The 20878-nt window shown below is 39.7% G+C and overlaps 1 protein-coding gene across 2 annotated transcripts in view; it reads right to left on the bottom strand.

Annotated features, from left to right (window-relative positions):
* Nucleotides 1-764: 764 nt before the first annotated feature.
* TSHZ3 (teashirt zinc finger homeobox 3) overlaps nucleotides 765-20878 on the bottom strand; it is an 83138-nt gene continuing 63024 nt past the window's right edge. For both annotated transcript variants that reach the window (XM_019505624.1, XM_019505625.1), the window contains one exon: nucleotides 765-5606. In XM_019505624.1, coding sequence (XP_019361169.1) covers nucleotides 2407-5606 — 3200 coding nt within the window. In that variant the 3' untranslated portion in view covers nucleotides 765-2406. The remainder of the gene's footprint in view (nucleotides 5607-20878) is intronic.

The raw sequence follows: 20878 nt of genomic DNA, 5'->3' as shown, positions 1-20878 counted from the left end.
TCTTATATTTAGAAGCCTATATATGTACTTGGGATACATTTCTTATAATACTGGTTTGCTTTCTGCATACGCATTTCTAGTCTGTAAGTCCATCGGACCCAGGAAAGCAATACTTTACGAATCAAACTATTTTACAGATCAAAATTTTGTTTTCAGTATTTTTGTTGGGGTGATTTGTCAAGGCCAGTAAAACTCTGCCATTATCTTACAAAGTCTTATGTTTGTGTGCATTTGCTTCGCATGTGTTTATGCATTCTCCTTTTCTCTCTTGCTATCTGTTTTGAATTTTGAGCAATAGCAGATATGGCCAAAAGTAGAACCACTTTGAAGTCACAAAGTTTCAGCCATCAGTCTCAGCCATCTCCTCCTGTCACCTGAAAATTCACAGTAGATGGAGGAGGACGGTCTAATCCATGAAGCACCTACTAGTACAACTTGCAGACTCTATCCAGGATATTCAAGAGGAATGTGGTTAAGTATCAGTATCTGACTGGGTCTGAATATACAGCACAGCAAAGCATCTATTTGCTTTGCCACACACGTTGCATATAAACTCCCTTCTTTACAGTCAATCTTACCTGATGTTTAAAGAGGAGTTATAACATTCATTTATCTTTTCTGGGGAAAAATTTTGTTAATGCAGCCTTTGAATAAGTGCTACCCTGCTCTTTAAATGCGAAAGTTCACTAAAACTCCAGTGATTTATGTGCAGCTTTTGACTGCCAGCACCTGGCAGATGAAGAAACCTACTCAAGCTTCAGTCATAAACAGATAGCATACAATTTAATTTTAATGTGCTCGTTAGTCGTAGCACATTTCAGACATAATTGTGAACGCAACACAAAATTATAGCAAAAAGACAATTTTAATGCTGCTGTAGAAAAAAAGGTTATATGAAGAGTCATATAATGGTGCTTCATTGTCAACAACAAAACAGGGCACAGAGTGCATTACAGTGTCTGTGCTGTTTACATGCCAATATTTTATACATAGATTCTCATATGGTGTCAGCTGTCAGTTACTTCTGCAAATTAACTGCCAAAAATGGAGACGAACAGAATCACTTAGTGTGCTGGTAACCACGGGTTACCTTTCATATGCCTAAAGATAAAGCTGCAGTATGGAATCTTGGGAGAATAATTAGGCAGAACAAAACAGAAAGTTACCAATTGAAATAAAAAGGCATTCTACAATATGAAATAACAACCAAGAGCGCTTATAAATAAGTAAAAGAGGTTATATCACAGAATGCCTCATAACTTTTAAGCAAAGTATTACAGTACAAACATTTTAAAGGCTTTATCAATGTTTAGGAAATACAGTACAAGTTTTTCAAATAGATTTAACCCTTTGAGCACTGAGTTTATTTTGAATTTCTCTCTTTTTTATTTTATTTTATTTTATTTTATTTTTTTACTAATAAATACCTTTAAAAGTCATGTTGTGCAAAATAGTTATAATGCATGCCAAGGATGCAGTCCGTGGCTTCTGTTATTTCAGACAGTTTAAAAACAAATGACAGCGATACTAATAAATATGTATAATTTAAACATGAACCTCTATCAATATAGATGTACTGTATAGCAAAACAAAACAAAACATACTTTGCTTTAAGAATAATGTTTCTGAATACTTTATAAATGCTATCTGTGGTATCTTTCATATAATTTACAATGTCTGAATGTTGAAAGAAAACCCTTTGATCTAGAAAAGAAATATACACTATATATAGGTACAGCTTATACCTGGGGGATATCAGGTATAAAAAACACTGTTGCTAAAAATGCAGAAGAAAAAGAAATGGCATTAACCACAATCACATTTTCCATAAGAGATTTTGAAATCTATACAATATATACATCTATGTTTCAATGTGAAAATAATATTTTTAAATTTCAAGGTGTGATACACCTCTGCATAAATGGAGGTTCATATTAGTAATTAGAACTAAGCTGGTAAGGGTCTTAAAAAACATAGGCATACATTTTTACCAAATTAATGCAAAAGTGCTTCAAAGTACTCAGAGGGCTAAAGATTATAGGGTGAGAAATACCAGCACACTTAGGTCACATGAAAAAAGTGCACCAGAATTAGTTATAAATGCTTAATTAAACTGTCTGTTAATGCATGCAGCTTGATGCATCAGAGGGATGCACAGCAACTAAATCCAATTTACACAAAGTTCCAAACACTTACCACTGCATTTTAACCTTCATATTTTACCAGTAACAACAGCTGATTATGCACCTCTATTTAAACACTGTACAGTTATACAAAACAGTTCAGCCCAGAGTTACTCTCTGGAGTTAAAATAAGAACATGTGCCAAGAACTAAACAGTAGCTTTAAGGCGTCTTTGACAGTGTTCCTCAAAGCAAATTACAGTTATTTTAATCAAAAGCAAACGCTACTGCTTCTCTAACTCCGAAACATACAGAAGATGATCCTCTGGTGACTTCCCATGTGTTTTACTAAGATGAAGTTTAACAGCATGCTTGCTTGCAAAAGTCCTGTTACAAAGTTTACACTGATAGGAAGTTCCAATTTCTTCCTCTGGAGATGATGTCACCAGTTTTTCAGATGGTGACTTTGCTTGTGCTATCTGATTGTTAATCTGTTCATTGGACAGTTTGGACAAGTCTCTTAACCTGAAACCTAGATGTGATTCAAGGTGACTGATATAAGTTGAAGGAGTTCTGATCTGTGAAGCACAGTCATTACAAAAGAACACTGGATGCCCAGTGTCCAAATTTTTAAGGAACTTAGTTCCCCCGGTCCTTCGGAGCTGGTATTTCACATTGGCTAGCCAGTGGCTGATGGTGGTCATTGACAGTCCCGTAAACCTGGAAATGTGCATTCTTTCTTGAGGGCTCAAGTCTGACATGATGTATTTCCCCTCTGATGTCTGCCGCAAACTGGCTGCAAACTGGGCCTGCAGAATGAGCAAGTGCTGAGGGTTCCAGTTAGACTGACGTCCCTTCCTTTTCTGAGCTGGTGTGCTCTCTTCTGGTTCTTCTATTGTGGTACCATCAATGTCAGATTTCTCAGATATGCTGGAAGGTGTGGAAGATTTTGATGTGTGACTTTCTGTCAGGTTCTTCAGCATATCAGATATATCTGACAAGGCATTCTCGCGTAGCGGTGAGTTTGACATGAATGACACGACTGCAGATGTCTTTGCTGTTGTCACTGTAGATGAAGAAGATGCAGAAGATGTCGATGTAGATGACAAAAGCGCTGAACCCAAAGAGCAGCTTTTGTCACTCTTGCCTTTCGTCAAATCTATGGGTTGGTCATTGTTGACATGATAAAAATAACGGTCTAAGTGGTCTGGTTTTTTGGACTGTAAAGGTGGGGTGGCCACGGCAGCCTTTTCTGCCAAACTGTTGCTCATTTTAAAAAGCATGCTCATTGGATCCAAAGCAGGTAAAGATGGCTTTGCTGCCTTTCCAAGATGAATGTTCATGACAGACTGCAGTGCACTTAATGGATTTACAAATGGCTGTTCAGGAGGGTGATCAGTGATAATAGCTGTGCTGCTGCTTAAAGCACTTACAAGTGACTTTACAGGCTCTTTACCATTTTCCACTGGTTCTACAGTTGGACTATCCTTGCAGCTATCCCTCTGAGGGACTGGACTGCTCTGTTGGCTTTTAAAACCACTGTCACTGGGGGCCTCCATCTTGAGGGGTTCACCAACTTCACTGCTGCATGGCGAAGGTGTTGCACGTTTCATTGGAGAAAGCTTTCCTTCCGGTTCTTTCATTTTTTCTTCAACTTTAGCCACTTTCTCAGTGACTTTCTTGACCAGTTCTTCCATGGCATGAAAGTTTGTTTTTGGCACAGGTGAGGTCTGACTGCTTGGTGGCGACACAAGAGGCTGGTTTTTAGTTGGTGACACTATTTCATTGTTTCCAAACACAGGCTTTAAGGGTGTACTTTTTCCAGATGAACCCAGCGACAGCTTCATCATGTTAGGAAGCTGGTAGGCAGCATGAATACTTGGGTAGCCACCCCAGCTCGGTGTGCCATTCTGGGCTTTGTTTATAGCTGACGTCACTGTGTTTTCTAGAGACTTTAAGATATCTAGACCCCCTTTGGGACTCTCTTCCAGATCATTTTCAGTCAAGTAGTGGTATTTGGAAGAGATATCATACTTTTCCTCCTCTTCACTTGACTTCTCCTTATCTTTCATTTTGTCATCAGTGATGCCTCTCTCTTTATCTACTTCTTTTTTAACTTCAACATTTAATTTGGGGGAGACACTAGAAGGTGTATTGGAAGGAGATGTAAAAGTGGTGGCAGCTAGTGGCACAGACTGTACCTTTTCATCTACTAAGGATGTTATCGTTGGCGTTGCTGGGGCTTCTATAATTGGCTTCCCCTTCTTCATGGCAGAGTTGGTGACTTTTATAAAATGTCCTGTCACCATCATGTGGGCAGTGAGTTCTTGCAGAGTATCATGCGAACTTCCACATTCCATGCATTTGAGAATTTGAGATTTTCTTGCTTCAAAATGCCAGGCATAGCTGGCACCGTTCTGGTGACCATAACGATTATTTGGTGTGATGTAAGGATTGGAATTTTTTTGTAGTGCATCGTTGGTGTCAGAGATTGTTGCTTTTGGCGTTCCACCTGTGGAGTCTGGAGAACTTGGAAGCTCAAGCTCCAATGATGCTTTCTTTCTAGTAGCTGGGATAATTTTTGCTGCTACAGGTGTAACAGGCTCTTTCAGAGGCACTTTTTGGTAGTGTTTTGTTTTGATCATGTGAACACTCAAGTCCTGAAGAGATTCAAATGAATGGCCGCAGTACATACACTTTAATACTTTCTGGGCATCTTCCTTCCCTTCCATTTCAAGCAAAGAACGTTTACGAGGTTTGGACCACCTTTTAGGGTTATTGTTATCAGTTTCATGGTTGTCATCTCGATAATGTCCTGTCTCATTCATGTGCACTGTTAATTCCACTAAAGTATCATAGGCAGCACTGCAGTCTTTACAACGAAATTTACTGGCTCCTGTAAATATCGAGCCATAAAGCTTACTACTTTGTCTGTACAATTGAACTGTGCTAAAAAGACTTGGTTCAGGAAGAATTCTGCTCTGAGAAACCTGCTGCAGTGTTTTTGCCATGGCAGTCTGATGCCAGTCAAAGCTGCCACTCCCACAACTGCTGCTGCTGCTGCTGCTGCTGCTACTACTACCATTGTTTTTTTCTGAAGTTGGCTGGTGGAGATTCAAATTGAGATTGGACCAGTAGGAATTGGAGAGAAAGTTGTTATACACCGCTTTCATTTGTTCTAAGCTATCAGATACAGTCGAATCTTCAAGTGGTATTGAAACCTCCTTGCTCTCCTCCTCGTTTTTGATAGAGCTGCTCTCAAAGTCTGCCATTCGGTCACTTGTCTCACTGATGTGGGATTCACTGTCCATTTCATGGCTAGAAAATTCAGCAGCTGGAGAATTTTGATAGCTCTGGCAGTTCTTACTGAAGTCTTTTTCTGGGCACGCATACTTTGCTGAAGGCTCCCCATCCACTGCATTTTCATCGGGTTCCACGTCTTCCTCCACCAGAGCTGCTGCCTTCAGTTCGTCTGAAACATAGGCTATCATAGGAAAAAGAATACATAAGAGTTAGTGACTGTTGCCCATGTTTTATATCAACTGCTTAAATGTTTCTGCCAAAGAACTGCATTTATTTGTAAAATTAAACAGTTAAAATTTAGTGTTTCTTCAGAGCAAGAAAAAAAATCTGCTCTTCAAACATAATTTGCCACCTTATTCTTCTCAAGGGGCAACAGCTTGAAATTAAAACTAAATTTGAAATTAATGAAGCACATTCTGGAGGTGGCATTCATTTCTAAAGTAATAAATTACTTGTATCAACCTCAGAGACAGCAGTTCCTGTCTGTCAATTAATATGTCTTATGCTTCTCCTACCCCTAATGCATTTCTTAACAGACAGATTCACAATTTAAATTAAGCAAGCATTTTTTACTCATTACAGTTTTGAGCCTCAATCTTTAATAAATATAAAGTACAAAAAACATCAATAAAATTCCTACGAAGTAAAAAAAAAAAAAGACTTCAATTACAACCAATTAAAACAAAGATTTATTTTGGGTGGGGGGGTGGAAAAGCAGGTGATTCAAAATCCTGAAATAACTTGCTAACAGTGATTCAAGGATATTCATTATAGAGGTACAAATGGCCCATTCACATTTAAACATACTTCTCTCCTCAGCATGAAAGCCCGTGCAGAATTATGTCAGGAGCAAGTTCAAGAAAATTGGTATGCTGTTCTCATTCTTGCTGTATAAATATATACAAGACCTTCCAGTGGACCTTACAAATGTCAAAGTGTTTGCTCTTTAGACTACTTTGTCAATATTTACTCAGCATAAACTACACAGGCACCCAACAGGGATCCTGCCTTTTACTTTATTTTTTAAGTAATGCAACTGATGATGTAAATCTAACGTGCTCTTCCTGAATAGGATAGTTGGGAACTGACTAGCTTTATATTAAATTTTCCACAGTGGTACTCTGCATGCATTTTACATATACGAGTTACCTCTTTAAAAAATAAATCTATGAAAGCATTGAGAAAGAGAGATCATTCATTGATCAAAGTGACCCATCACTTTACAATGCAATAAGCTAAAGATAACTGAGATGCCAGAAATATATAAATATCATTAACAGGAATTTTTTTTTTAAATAGAAGTACCTGAGAACTTACTAGCTCCGTACTACTGTAACAATATACAACTAAAAAAAAATATTTGTAGTAAGCTTCAATGGTGGAAGGCACTTGGCTTTTGGCCTCGCCTTTTACAACATTTGCAATGTGCGGGTGTCTGGCTTAGCACACCACAGCTCAGCATATTAAATAATCTAGTCAGGTTATAGAATACGAAATATATTAAGGAAACAAACCAGAGCATTTGAAAAAATTACCATATCATTTAGATACTATTCATAACTTTTCACATATCTTTTCAGGATTTTTGTGTCATATGATAACAGAAAACCACTAAATCTTAACGTAATGATGAAACTGGACTTCTAGTTTGGACAGAATATGCTTCATCCAGTTGGGAAGTATAAAAAATTCACCACTGCCCTTTAACATGGATGAGTTTTAGCAAACTTTCTTCCAAGCGTATAAAGGTATAATCTGGCATTTAGAGTACGAGTTAAACCTTTGGAAGCCTACACATATCAAGCCAGAACAACAACAAATTTTACCCATGTATTATAGTGCAGACTAATTTTCTAGTTGTGGAAATCCAACCAGAGGGTGATCCTACATCTAGTATGGTTTTATTGAAAAACTAAAATTAAAGTAAAACAAAGCCTGATTAAAAACACATATCCTATCTGAAAACTTGTATTTTAAAATGTTCAAATACAAGCTTCAGAGCTAAAGAAAACAGAATTCCTCTCTATTTTCCTATTGTTTTCACCATTTTGAAATAATATAATCAATGGCAAGGATTCTGTAATCATCATCATTTACATTGCAGCCATGGCTACAGGTTGTAATCAAGATCTGGGACCGTTCTTTTAGGCACTACATAACCACTTGCAAAAGGGCAATGCCAAAGCACTTGCAGTCTAATAAGGTAGACTTTATTTAATGCTTTCATTCCCTTATGGAATAGTACAAACTGTCTTTTATTTTATTATTTGCATCATAGTATTTCTTGTCTATAACTACTTAGCCAAGAAGAACAAAGGAGTACAAACCCTTGTCTAAAATAAGAAAGTGAAAATAATGATGGATAATGCTTGAGCAACAGGTACCAATGTTGAAGAACTGAGGCTCCATGGTTCCTGTCATAAAGGGGAACTTTGCCAGAAACATCATAATCCTTTCCTGTGGGATCCATTTGTGAAAAGTTTTCCTTTAAAATTTCCACCCCCTTTTTACCTTCCCAACCTGTGAGATTACAGCCTTGTTCTGGAATAAGGAAAATGGGTGGCTATTTAACATAACGCATGGAAAGAAGTCATTTTCACACTTGCCCATTCCAGGGAAACACTAAGCTTTTCTTCCCTGTATTCACTGAAAGCTGTGCATTCACTCTCAAATCCGTGCATGCCAACAAGCAGGAGTCACCCCTTGGAAACCAGAGACACTACTTGTGGGAGCGGGATCTCGTGCTCATTATTGTGAACAAGAACCATGAACGTAGCCCGTGATTAGTGGTGTTCCCTGCATCTCTGGTTCTCTTAATACTGAAACTTTATGATCTTTGTTTGGACTAAAACACTTGTACTGTCATATTCATAGTTTTTAAGAGAGTGACTTTTCCATTAGGTGAAAACCTTCAGCACGCAGCTCATTTAAATTTAAATCTATTTAACTTTCATGCTTTCTTTGCCCTTTCCACCAGCTATCAAGCATATTTGCGTGCTAACCAGGAGCTGCCTCCTCCATAACTCTCTTCTTCTTCCTAAACAGAAGTCAGCAAGCCAAGTTTGTGACACTGCAGCCTTTGATCCAGACACGCAAGTAATACATCCCAGACCAGAGTAACAGATTTAACGCAGCAGCTTGCAACGTTGATAAACTAATTCCACTACAATGTGGAATATGAGGCGGGGGAGAGGGGCATGGAGGGGGGGAAGCTTGCACCTTTACACCTACCAGGAATCTATCTGAATCCATTACAGTGAGTCAATACAACTGCCTAGGAGAGAGGAAAAATGGGGAAAAACTTCATTCCGGTTCCCTCAACTAGCATCCTCCCTCATGCATAGTATGAGGTTGCCCATGAGCATGACAAAACCGGAGCGGATTCTAAACCATGATCATCCCAAACCAACTGGAGTTTGCACCAGTAGTTTTCTGTGGCTCTTAACTCTGGTTTGTACACAGGACCCAATCACCTACTTACTCTTGATCTGCACAGGGTACTAAAGAGGAGTTACAACAGACTTTATCAGGAGTTTTTTCCCTGTTACTCACGGTCCTAATGAACCATCATACCCTACTGGGCTGCTATGGGGAAGGTATAAGCTGAACCCAAAACGGGGCCATCTCAGACAATGAAAAAATCTTCAGTGCCTCCTAGAAAAGCCCACAGCATACTCGGAGATCCAGCCAGGCAGCGACATGCAGAAAGGTAGAAACAGCTCTGTGGTGGGTCAGATAGTTGTGCGCACGTAGCAGCAGCTTGTTAACCCCAAAGGATACAGGAGGCAACTGGCATCTGCGACTCTTCTCACATTGGCCAACCGTCGCCTTGTAGCTTTCTCAGAACTTCCCTCCTTTCCTAACCCCCCCGGCCATGTTCACAAGGGAGTGGAAGTAGGCTGCAAGGCTACTGTTGGAAGCCCCATCTGGAAGCAAGAAGCTACCTATCCCTCGCCTGTTCAACTGAGCTCTACAACACTGCTTAGCAAACTGCAAGAATATAAGCAAAGATTACACTACATGGCAATAGCAAACAAAAGGATACAATGGAAAGATCATTTGTGCAAATTAGTATCTGCAAGAGAAGCAAAGGGACTATCAGCAGCTGTTGGTAAAATTCTGCCTTCCCAGGGGCTTCCAGGAGGTGAAAGACCCTCTCTAAGCTATATTACCTCCTCTACTATATCTTCTCACTTGCTTGTTATTGAAAAACTCTCGATTTTGCTGGTTTTAAAATGTAAAATAAATGTCTGAAACAGCAGGAGAGCTGTGCAACTGTTCTCTACAGCAGAGTGTAAGGGGCGGGGGGACCCTTAAAGTCCAAAAAGTTAATAGGAACTGAAATGAAAGAAATTACATGTTTCTGTGGGGTATTTTCCACATTAATAAAAGAAAAACTTTGCACAAAAGTTTTCAATTTACATCTTGTGGGGGTAGGGGACTCACTTGAGGCTGTCTGCAAACCCAAATAATGCAATGATTGTGACAGGCTGCTTGCCAAAAAGTAGAAAATGGGTTTGTATAGAAAATAAGGACACCGAAAGGATTCAGAAAATCATCCTGGGTACTGTTAGAGAGAGGTCAAAAACATACAGCTCCCTCATTAATATTTATTAGAATTATTAACTAAACCACTAGGTAAAAATGAAATTAATACCTTTAATATAAATACATAACAGTAAGCTGTAGTATAATGTAATTCATTTCCATACAAGGGGGAATTACCTTCATAACAGAGCTATGGATCATTTCTTTACTAGTGGAAATAAACTGTGCTATATCACTTCCCAGAATGATCCGTACATAACGTGTATTGTATATACACAGATATAGGCTCATACATTCTCCATACATACACCAGAGATGCCATTACAAAGCCTGCATATGTACTGAATAGAAATATCCTACAAATATGGAAAGTTACTGTGCAGCTAAACCAAAGTGTTTATTATCAGTATTTTTTTTTCCTGAGGTCCTGAGCCAAATTCAGTGCTGGACTAAATGGGTACAACTTTGCTGGAGCCAAGGGATTGAATCCACTGATGCCAATATGCTTTCCATATAGTACTGATGTGACACTTCCTGCATCCCTTTCACTAACATGGTCAGAAACACCTGATTTAGTTTGTTTGAAAAGATCATAATACAAACCAATCTAGTTTTCACTTTACTCCAATATTTATTTCCTTATACTGCAAAAGGCCATATGATACTATTTCAATTTAGATCATGAACATTTTTCATTTCAGCAGTTTTATGATGTCTTGTTTCAATGCTGTGACTGTTTCTCCTCTTAGGCTATGTGTAGACAAACTGAGAGGCGTGTGTACACGACACTTTCAAAGGCTAAATGCTTTTGCACCTCTTTACTGGTGTCGGTGTTTGCACGCCTCGGCGGTGTATTGCACATTAATTCCAGCTACTGTAGGAAATTTGGCAGTGTAATGCACCTTAAGTGACTCCTTTGAGGAGTTTGAATTTGCTGCCCCTACAGCCGTAGAGGCTCCGTGCAGCTCCATGGCTGTGCAGGAAGCCCTGCAGGCAGCCTGGCAGCAGCCTGGGAAAGCAGCTCCGCCCAAGAAAAGCAGTGAGCCTCTGATCTTCTTTTTTCCTCCCTGGAGCCTGCCTGCCTGAGCTGTGCAGGGGCCCAGTGCTTCTCTCCACAGCTGTAGTACCCCCTGGGACCGCCCGAGCTGGGTGCCCCTGGGGGGGGACCTGCCACTGCCACAGAGGAAAGCACCAGCCCCCCCAGGGACCTCTCCGCCTGCTGGCAGCTCGCCCTCCCCTCCCCACCAGAGAGGCAGGTAAGTCAGTAGGGTGTGTCCATGACACAGGGGTTTAATTGGCCCTAAACTGAAACGGTGTTTTTTAAAACCCAACGCTTCAATTTAGGGCCCCTGTTTCATCTACACATGCCCTTAGATTTTGTTTACTCAAGCAATCTTACATTTCAGGATAAAGGCCTTTTTTATCTAGATAAGCAGAATTTTTTTGTTTAAAAAAAAGTTGAAACATCAAACCTTGTTTTTAATGACTTGAGAATATTTCAAAACCAACCACCTCCCATAAAATATTTTGTTTCAACAAATGGGTTTTAAGTTTAATCAACAATCCCATACGATTTCAATAATTACCATTCAAGATATACACCATCCAATAATAATAATTCACCATTCAAGATATACAGCTTAATGCATCTTATATGTGTACTATATTTTTCAACATATTTAAATGCATCTTGCAGAAGTTTCCAAGGACTTAAAAATGGAAACAAACAGGTTACGTTTTACAATTAAAAAGAGAAGACAAAAGAAAGGCTTAGGACGTGATACAATCATGATCAGCCCTCCTATTGCTTCGCTTTGGAGTCCTTAGACATCCAAAAGCTAAGCTGATGTGGTCGGTTCTTCAAACTGAGATTCAATTAAAGAGTAATAGCACTAAAATGTTATTTTGCACCTAAATTCCAAATCAGGCATATGCAATGAGTGTTTATTGCAAGGTATAATTTTCTGCTCTTCTGTTAGTACATACCTAAGAAAAAGTGAAGAGCAAAGGGAACAATAATTCAGAGGTTAGGGAAAGGGAGGCTTTCACCTCCAGAGCACAGCACCAGACCAAATCTAGTCCAGGTTGGAAAATGATCATGTCTGATGGATGTTTGGCAACACTGAGGAAATGAGGTGGCATCTTTAGTCCCGTTCCTTGCAACTGTGTATTACCACCACAAAAAAGTAAAATCCATCACAACTGCTATTTTCAACACTAAACAAGCAAGAGATACTGAAATGTTTCCTTCAGCCTAGAGTTTATGCCTCCTAGCGGAGTTGAAATACTCTTGGGGGTGCCGTGGGGATTGCCACTGCCCATGCTATACCAATTATTTGGATTAAAAAGAGGACCCCAAATTTGTCATCAAGGCAGCGCCATTTGCTAAGTGCTATGGCTGCTTACAGACCTAACCACCCCCCCCTCAAAACGGTGCTTTATTTTAAACTGTGTGTCCCCCACACTGAGCCTAGCACATGCCCAGAAGAGGCACTGCATTAGCCTCACCTAGCATCTGTACAGATCAGACACTTCAGTGGGGCTTTTAGATTGAATCAGCTTTAGATAAAAGCACCAAAAAGCCCCACTGAAACACCCGATCTATATAGACGCTGCAGAGCTGAGTCGAGCTAATGGGGGCTTCCTCCAGTAAAGCATGTTTTTATTTTTCCCCTCATGTCTGCCAGTGCAATGTGTTTTTATTAATCATTTCCCCCTTAAACCACAACATCACTCTCCTTAGAAACAGGCTAACTCTCAGGTAATCTATAAAGAACACCTAAGAAGTGTAGGGCCGCAATTAGATTATTCTGAGGAAAGATATGACACAGTTTATGGATAAGGGGAAGAAACAAGATAGCCAACAGTAAATTGTGAAATACAAAGATGATTGGATTTGGATTAAGCTGCTGAACTTTGCTTGCAATATTAAAAACAGGGGTAAGAAAAAAACTGATTCAGTGGATAGAGGTAGTTAGAAACATAATGCAAATGAGAATACATGAGAGTTACAATTCTCTTTCTAGATAATCTCCTCTCTAACTGCCAACTGTGTTTGTTGGAAGAAAAGCTACATACATTTACCCACAATGTGGGGAATTTTTACACAGTGATAGGCTGATTATTCATATGTAACAGCTTGCATTTGAGATTTCATAAGGGGCAATGTGTCACGGAAGTGTTATCTCCCCAGTTTGGATTAAGCTGCTCGTAGATAGGATCACACTGACTCCTCACTGTGATCCTATCTACGAGACTGAAATTTGGGGTGGCCAGCCTTATTTACAATAGTGCCAAAATAAATGGAGAATGACAATGCTCTCTTTATACAAGCATGGCAACACTGATTAACCAGCACTTTGAGCAGGACATTATTCTTGGTTAGAGAGGTCAGAGGTGCTGCTTCATAGGGGCAGAACTGTCTGGTGCTGGAGCAAAATGTTTTTTCCAAGGGGAGAGGTCAGTGCTTCTCTTGCATGTCGGCTGGAGTCGCTGGTCCCTTTCAGTAGAATAAGACTCTATTCCAAGATTGATTATTCTGCCCACTGGCAAGGTCAAGAATATTAATTTTGAACATGTTAATTTGATGTAATGTGCATGATTAATGCTTGTTTAGTTTGAGATTTTTTTGTGTTAATACATCTACAGCCTCTTCATGCCAATAATAGTGTGGTATTAAGTTATTGGGGATCAGACTGTGACTGCATGAGACAGCATGCCAATGTAATGGGTAGCTATCATTAGGCACCAGAAACTTTGAAGTGTATTTGTCTTTGTTTCTTTGCTGAAAATACGGCAGCTGTCTAATACACAGTGCTCAGAAATAGGCCACAGGAAGCTCACCAGCTGCTCTAACCCAGCATCCTGTACTGGTTTTAAATTTGGAGTAACTTCAGTGAGCTCAGATCAACTGCAAGTGTTAAAGAATAGATTTACATAGATCCAAATGCACAGGCAATAGATGATAATGAGAAATGCAGTTTGGACAGCCTAAATAGAAAGCAAAGTAAAACTATACTAAGCACCTTATTCTTAGGTCACTGGTATTCCACGCTTACTGGCTTCTGGTGTAGTTTAAGTGAGAGACAGCTCAGGTTTCATAGTTTCATAGTTTCATAGATTTAGGGTCGGAAGGGACCTAGTAGATCTTCTAGCCCGACCCCCTGCCAGGGCGGGAGAACAACAAAACCCCAAAACAAGAAACGGGACTCAAATGAGTCCAGCCAGGTAGGCATCCAGCCTCTTCTTAAAGACCCCCAGGGTAGGGGCCAGCACCACTTCCCTTGGAAGTTGGTTCCAGCTCCTAGCCGCCCTAACTGTGAAGTAGTTTTTGCGGATGTCCAATCTATACCTCCTGTCCATCAACTTGTGCCCATTACTCCTTGTTATGCCAGTGGGCGCTAGGGGAAACAGCGTCTCCCCCAAACCCTTCTGGTCCCCCCTAGTGAGTTTATAGACGGTCACCAGGTCCCCCCTCAGCCTTCTCTTGTGGAGGCTGAATAGGTTCAGGTCCCGCAGTCTCTCACTGTAGGGTCTGCCCTGTTGTCCCCGGATCATGCGGGTGGCCCTCCTCTGGACCCTCTCCATGTTGTCCACATCCCTCTTGAAATGGGGCGCACAGAACTGGACACAATACTCCAGCTGTGGCCTGACCAGCGTCGCGTAGAGGGGGAGGATCACCTCCTTGGCTCTACTCGAGATGCACCTGTGGATGCACGACAAGGTCCGGTTAGCCCTGCCAACCATGACCTCGCATTGTCGGCCCATGTTCATCTTGGAGTCAATAATGACTCCAAGATCTCTTTCTGCCTCCGTGCTCTCGAGTAGGGAGTTCCCCATTGTGTAAGTGTGCTGCTGGTTCCTACTGCCCAAGTGCAGCACCCTGCACTTGTCCGTATTGAAACGCATCCTGTTCCTGTTAGCCCACCCCTGTAACCTATCCAGATCCTTCTGCAATCTCTCCCTCCCTGCTAGCGTGCTCACCTCCCCCCAAATTTTGGTGTCATCAGCAAATTTAAACAGGTTACTTTCCACCCCATCATCCAGATCGCTGATGAAGAAATTGAACAGCGCAGGCCCCAGGACCGAGCCCTGGGGGACTCTGCTACCCACCTCCCCCCAGGTCGAGTATGACCCATCCACCACCACCCTCTGAGTGCGACCCTTCAATAGAGGTTCAATAGACTTACACCTGACAACTGCCGCGTAACTCCTCCTTGGAAGCCACGCGTTTTTGGATCACACATCCAACAAGTGACGAGGCAAAAAAAAAAAAAAAAAATCCAAAACCAGGATTTGGATTAGTATCCAATTCCAGGTACTAATTCTGATGATAAGGCAGGCATTCAACTTTCTGAAACCAAATATTGTTTAAATTTCAGGTGACTTTGCAAACTTCTCATACATACAATTTCCTCAATTACAATTTATTTCCTCATTGCAAATTATACTAAATACCTTTAATACACACCAGAAAAAAATGCTGTCATCATGCGAAATTAATTTTAATAGTAATTTGGTCCTGTTAAATATCACCCTCCCCCATTTCAAGGAGCTCAGGAGCTTAAGAAAGCATTAATATATTATTCTTCACAGCGTCCCTATGGAATAGGTACTCAGTAGATGGGGGAAATGGAGGCATAAAGAATATCAGTGATTTAGCTAGGGTCCTATAGGAAACCCAGGAATAGAACCCAGAACTCTTGAATTAGTCAGTAAATTAGTTTCTATAATGAAGAGAGAGACAAAATACAGAAGTAGCCTAGGCTCTTGAGCTGGAAGTCATAGGTTTTGATCCTAAACTTCCCCTGTTTATGTTTATGTACACCAGTGTACCATGCACAATTGAAAATAATTGACAGTTTTAAGCTTAAATAATTATTAAGGATCAAATTCTCCCGTGTAGAACCCACAGGTGCACAAATTGGGCAAAGCCCAGAGCCTGTGCCTACAACTCTCCTCTGAGGCAAGCTGCTGTGATTCAACAAAAGCAGAATCTGCATACTGCCAGCGATCTTCATTTGGCAGCAGGGAACGTGGGAACGAGACAGAGGCATTACCTGAACTCGCCCACAAATAGTGTTCTGCTCTCAGCAGAGAGAGGAAGTTGAGGTAAACTGTGAAGCATTTTTTCTAAGTCAGTAGAATAAGAAGAGTCACACGATGGATCGCACCTCTGTCATGCGCAAAGCTGAGCTTTGCCCTGGTTTCTCTGCAGTTGACCTGACCAGGGTTTTCCTGGGCTCTCCTAAAATTGCCCCATATGAGATCTGACTCCACATCTGTCCTACAGGGTGAGCAGTGTCTCAGTGCCTCACATGTCAGCCTATTTTTCTAGATGTTGGTTTGTTAGGACATACTTGCATAAAGAGTTTAGCCTTTCTTGCCCTTTTCTACAAGCTGCTACTGTCCTGAGTACCAGGAGAATCAAAGAAAGTTCAGCATCATGTACATCATATGCCTCCTGCTTGACCCACTGAAGAAACTGCACGGTGGAGACTCGGCAGTCCCTCTGTTCCTATGAGCACAGGGACACACGTTCTTTCTCCCCCTTCTGCAGTCTGTGCAAGGGTTGAGAGAACAAAGGTTCCCCACTTTATCCCTTTACTACATGCACAAACTGGTCCTTTATGATCAGGGCTAGTGAGCCAAATAAAAATAAATTTTTTGCGAACATGTATCCAGATTCTGAATTGCTATTTAGTTTGAGCACATTTATACCCCTTTTTGTTCTCATGTCATGAGTATTCGTACAAATACTTCCCAACAGACACATTGTTGGGGAATGTTGGTACTTTGTAAAAGTACACCTATTTGCAAATAGTTATTCACAGCTCAAAGTAGCTAATCATCATCTCTATCCCTGTCTGTAATGTTTTACAGGTCAGTCAACCAATTATGAAGCAGGAACAAGACCAGGTGTTTTACATGGGAATTTAAAAATGGTAAATTATGAATCACTGAAGTCAACAGTTCAGAAACAACCCACAGTCTGAAATAATGTTCACATAAACTGAACAATGATGATTGACAAATAAATTAGTGACATTCAGAGTCTATTTGCAGACATTTGTACAACAGAAGAGAAGATTTTTTTTTTTGTATAAATTATTCATTATAATGATGCAACCAACTCGAAGGAAGACACAATTCCAGTTTCATAAGAATGAACTGCTCAACACAAATGGAAGTCATTTGCCCACATAAAGGAACAAGAACAGACCACTTGATTTTACACCTCAACCCTATTTTAAGTTGGACCTGAATACCAGTACATATCTCTGGGTTCTTCTGATGCAAAAGCTACCTGTTTTTTTTTGACCTGGCAAAAATATCCATCACAATCCTCAGGAAACACAAATCCATCTGGAAAAAGGTGTTGCTAACAGCACACGGTTAAGTATATGCTTCACCAAGCTCTTTAGACAAACTGATGCTAAACCACACAGTGACACAACTCCCTGCTCAGTATCAGCATTTGGGCGGCATCTCTTAATCACTGAGAAGCACACAGGGCATTCAACAAACTAATACAAGATTCACAGCCAACTCCAGGATAAGCAGGCATGAGCATAAAAGTTCTCAATATGGCTCTAATAGCTCTTAATTATTATAATCCTTCACTAAGCAAACAGATGTTGTAAGGGAACTTTAGTTTCTTCAAATGCAGTAATCAAACCATTCTGCTTCTGCCCTCCCCCTTCTCAGCAAATGCTTTGTATAGCGGAGTGGAAATAGCAAATGCAGTGACAAAATGACCATTTTAATTGTCACGGAAATCTGTTTCTGAACTGAAAGGATGCTCCCCCAATTTCTCTTCAAGACTATTCTTGTATTATGATTATTTAGATTTTCTGAGGATATTATGAAAAAAATGAACACATTAACACACAGTGATCTTCCTGCATCTCTGCTTGTATTTAATATGTACATATCTTTCCGTTTTTGTAATGACCAGAACAGCACCCTTGTGTTTGTTTACAATCAGACTAATGCTAGCTTAGGTCTCTGGAGGGGTAGTATACCCTTCATGGTAAATTTAAATACTCAAGTATACAATAATGTTTCTATCTAAAATGCTTTAAAATATTATGGTTGGAGTCTAGAAGCCATGGTAATAGATTATTTTAAGTGGTCATGGCTGCTCAAGGTAATTGAAATGTATTGGCTAATTTTTTTCCATATATTAAAAGACCTTCAACTTGATTCTTTCATTCCTTGTAAACTCAAAATTTCAGCGGAAGTCATTCACATGGTGTAGCAGTTTTGATGCAGAACATACTTATAAGCTGTATGCAATTCTGTAATACAATTAAAGGATGTCTCTACACGTGCTCTGACACGTTCTAATGAGAACACATTGTAGCAGACTCGATGAATCATCAATTAATAGCATCATGTGTAAGTCCCCATGGATTTAAAAATGGCTGCTGGGACACTTTAACTAAAGGCCATCCACTGAGATTTAGTTAAAGCATCCTGTGGCCATTTTTAAATATGCAGGGGCTTAATACACGTGACATTGCAGTGTTTTGATTACAGCAGCCCTCTAGGAACTGCTCTAGTTGAAATGCCTCCCTTCACACCCTTGAGCACATGTATAGGCACCCAGAATGCTCAATTTTCTAAAACACTGCTGCATTTTCACCCGTTGTAAGCAAACCTTTATTTACTATGATGCTCCTCTAAGAGTGACAACACAACCATAGGCCAAAGCCTTATGCCCTTTCACAGTTTTCTTCTCTGTAATAATAGTGCACTAGAACTAAGAACTGTGTAAAGACTGCAGGATTTACCTCTAAGAAAAGGGAGTTCCATTTTGTTTCCTATCATACGGCAAAGGAACATGCTGAACATTTCACTGGTGGGCTAATCGTGCTATATACTGTTATGTAAATGGGTCTCTGCCTGGTATTAAGTATTTAACTGTAATGACAGAAGTGCATTGGTCTAGCTGGGTTTCTCTGTAAAACACAACTAAAATAATGTGCTCAGTACAAAAGGTTCACCCATTCCTAAACAGGAAAACTTGAGAAGTAAAAGGGGAGGGGATTGAAATGTCTCTTCCATCTACCAGTGAAACTCTTGTCATTTTTTCAAAGCTGTTCTTACGGTACAGTGTGAATAGTTTATAGCCACAATTGTGAACATTTAATGTCACATAAGAAGAGACACTTGTCAAGTGCCTTTCCCTTACAAGCACCCTCATCATGACCTGTGTTAATGAAGTTAATTGAATTTAAGATCAATAATGGTTAATTATTGCAATTTGACATTCTGAGATAAATGGCTTTAAGACAGAGAAATGTGTGTGTATGTGAATTCTCTCCAAAGAAGGTGAACACATTACAGCCTAAGAGGGATCACACAGTCCTTCCATTGATCCTGGTACAAATCTGATCGACCTAATCCTCTGATGAATGTGGGCTTTTCACAGCTACAAGTAAATGTTCTACAAGACTACTCTAACCCTTGTCACTGACCAAATCTATATGAGCTGTACACTAGAAATCTATTGAGATAGATTAAAGAACTGCTGTAGAAACAAGAGATGCTTCAATAAAGATGAAGGTTTACTATATTGACTATTAATGTTACATATTGTATGTAATTATGAATGCTTATAGATCACAACAGTTTAATTTTGGTCATTTAGATGTAAATGATTTTAATTGAGCAATAATATTAAAGAATGAAAACATGGTTAAAATCCCAGTCACCAGAACAGATCTGATAGGTTATGTGCAAGTAGCTAGTAAGTAGGAGATTATAAAATTATCCCTACAATGTGCAAAAAATAGGATTACCATAGATTCAGGTTAGTATTTATTTCATAAAAGCTGTACTCACCGTACTATATTTAGATTTTTTATAAGTTTACTTGCACAATAGTTCCCCAACAGGAACACATTTTTTCAAATGTGTTAGTAATGATACTCTTACATGCATACTGAACAAGTTAAATGACCACTTACAAGATTTATAATGACAAAGTAAATGTTGTCAAGGAAAAAGTATTACTGATTGCAGAGCGCTGACAATAAAAAGCCGCTGAAGAGTTCTGTCAAAATGTAAGATTATGCAAAAACACTATTGAGAACACTGCTAATCATCTGCTCTTGTCAATTACTTGAAGGGTATCTGACAGCATATTTACATTAAACACATTTCAGTAGCAAAATCCTTAATGCTGTATCAGAATATTTTTATTACCATTAGCAATCCTTTAAAAAGTCCTGTTACAGTGCTATGGCAGTAATGATGCAATATCTATGTCTATATCAGGTAGATACATCCATCTTGTAACATTTAAAACAACATGATTAAATAATATATATGAGAAAGATGCAAATAATATTTGATCTATATGCACTGAATGCAGCCAATTTTTGAGTAAGTTTAAATGAATCACTAGTCTCTGTCTGCGAATTTCTCAGACTCACCCACTGACCGTGTCTCTGCACCATCCTACAATGAACGGTCTTTGCAGTACCCAATTATACTAAATCTTGGATTCCAACTTGGAATTCTGTAGCTTTCTGAAGAGTTGCATCAGCTGACAACAGTTTTCAGCTGTAGCAGAAACTCAAGTGAGTTATGGCCATCTCAGACTTTTGATTCCTCTCCTGCAACATGCAGAAATAAATTAAATATAACTTTGTTGAACTGCACATCTGAACCCTCCTATCTTTCGGATGGTCTTTCATCAGGAAATGGATAATAAAAAAATATAACTGAACCTGAGGGAGACATGCAATACCTTCAGACAGGTATTAAAAGTGAAAACAGCACAAGTGAGAGAGCTATCATGGAGATGGAATTCACTGTGGTCTAGCTCAGAACAGGAAAGTAGGCCATCCTGACCTTACCCACAGGATGGTTTTGAAGTGCAGTTAATGTTACTAA

Source organism: Gavialis gangeticus, unplaced genomic scaffold, assembly GCF_001723915.1.
Source record: "Gavialis gangeticus isolate Ggan-Ray unplaced genomic scaffold, GavGan_comp1, whole genome shotgun sequence".
Classification (NCBI taxonomy): domain Eukaryota; kingdom Metazoa; phylum Chordata; order Crocodylia; family Gavialidae; genus Gavialis; species Gavialis gangeticus.
The sequence above is the reverse complement of the archived record's forward strand: the minus strand, read 5'-3'. Positions and strand labels throughout refer to the sequence as shown.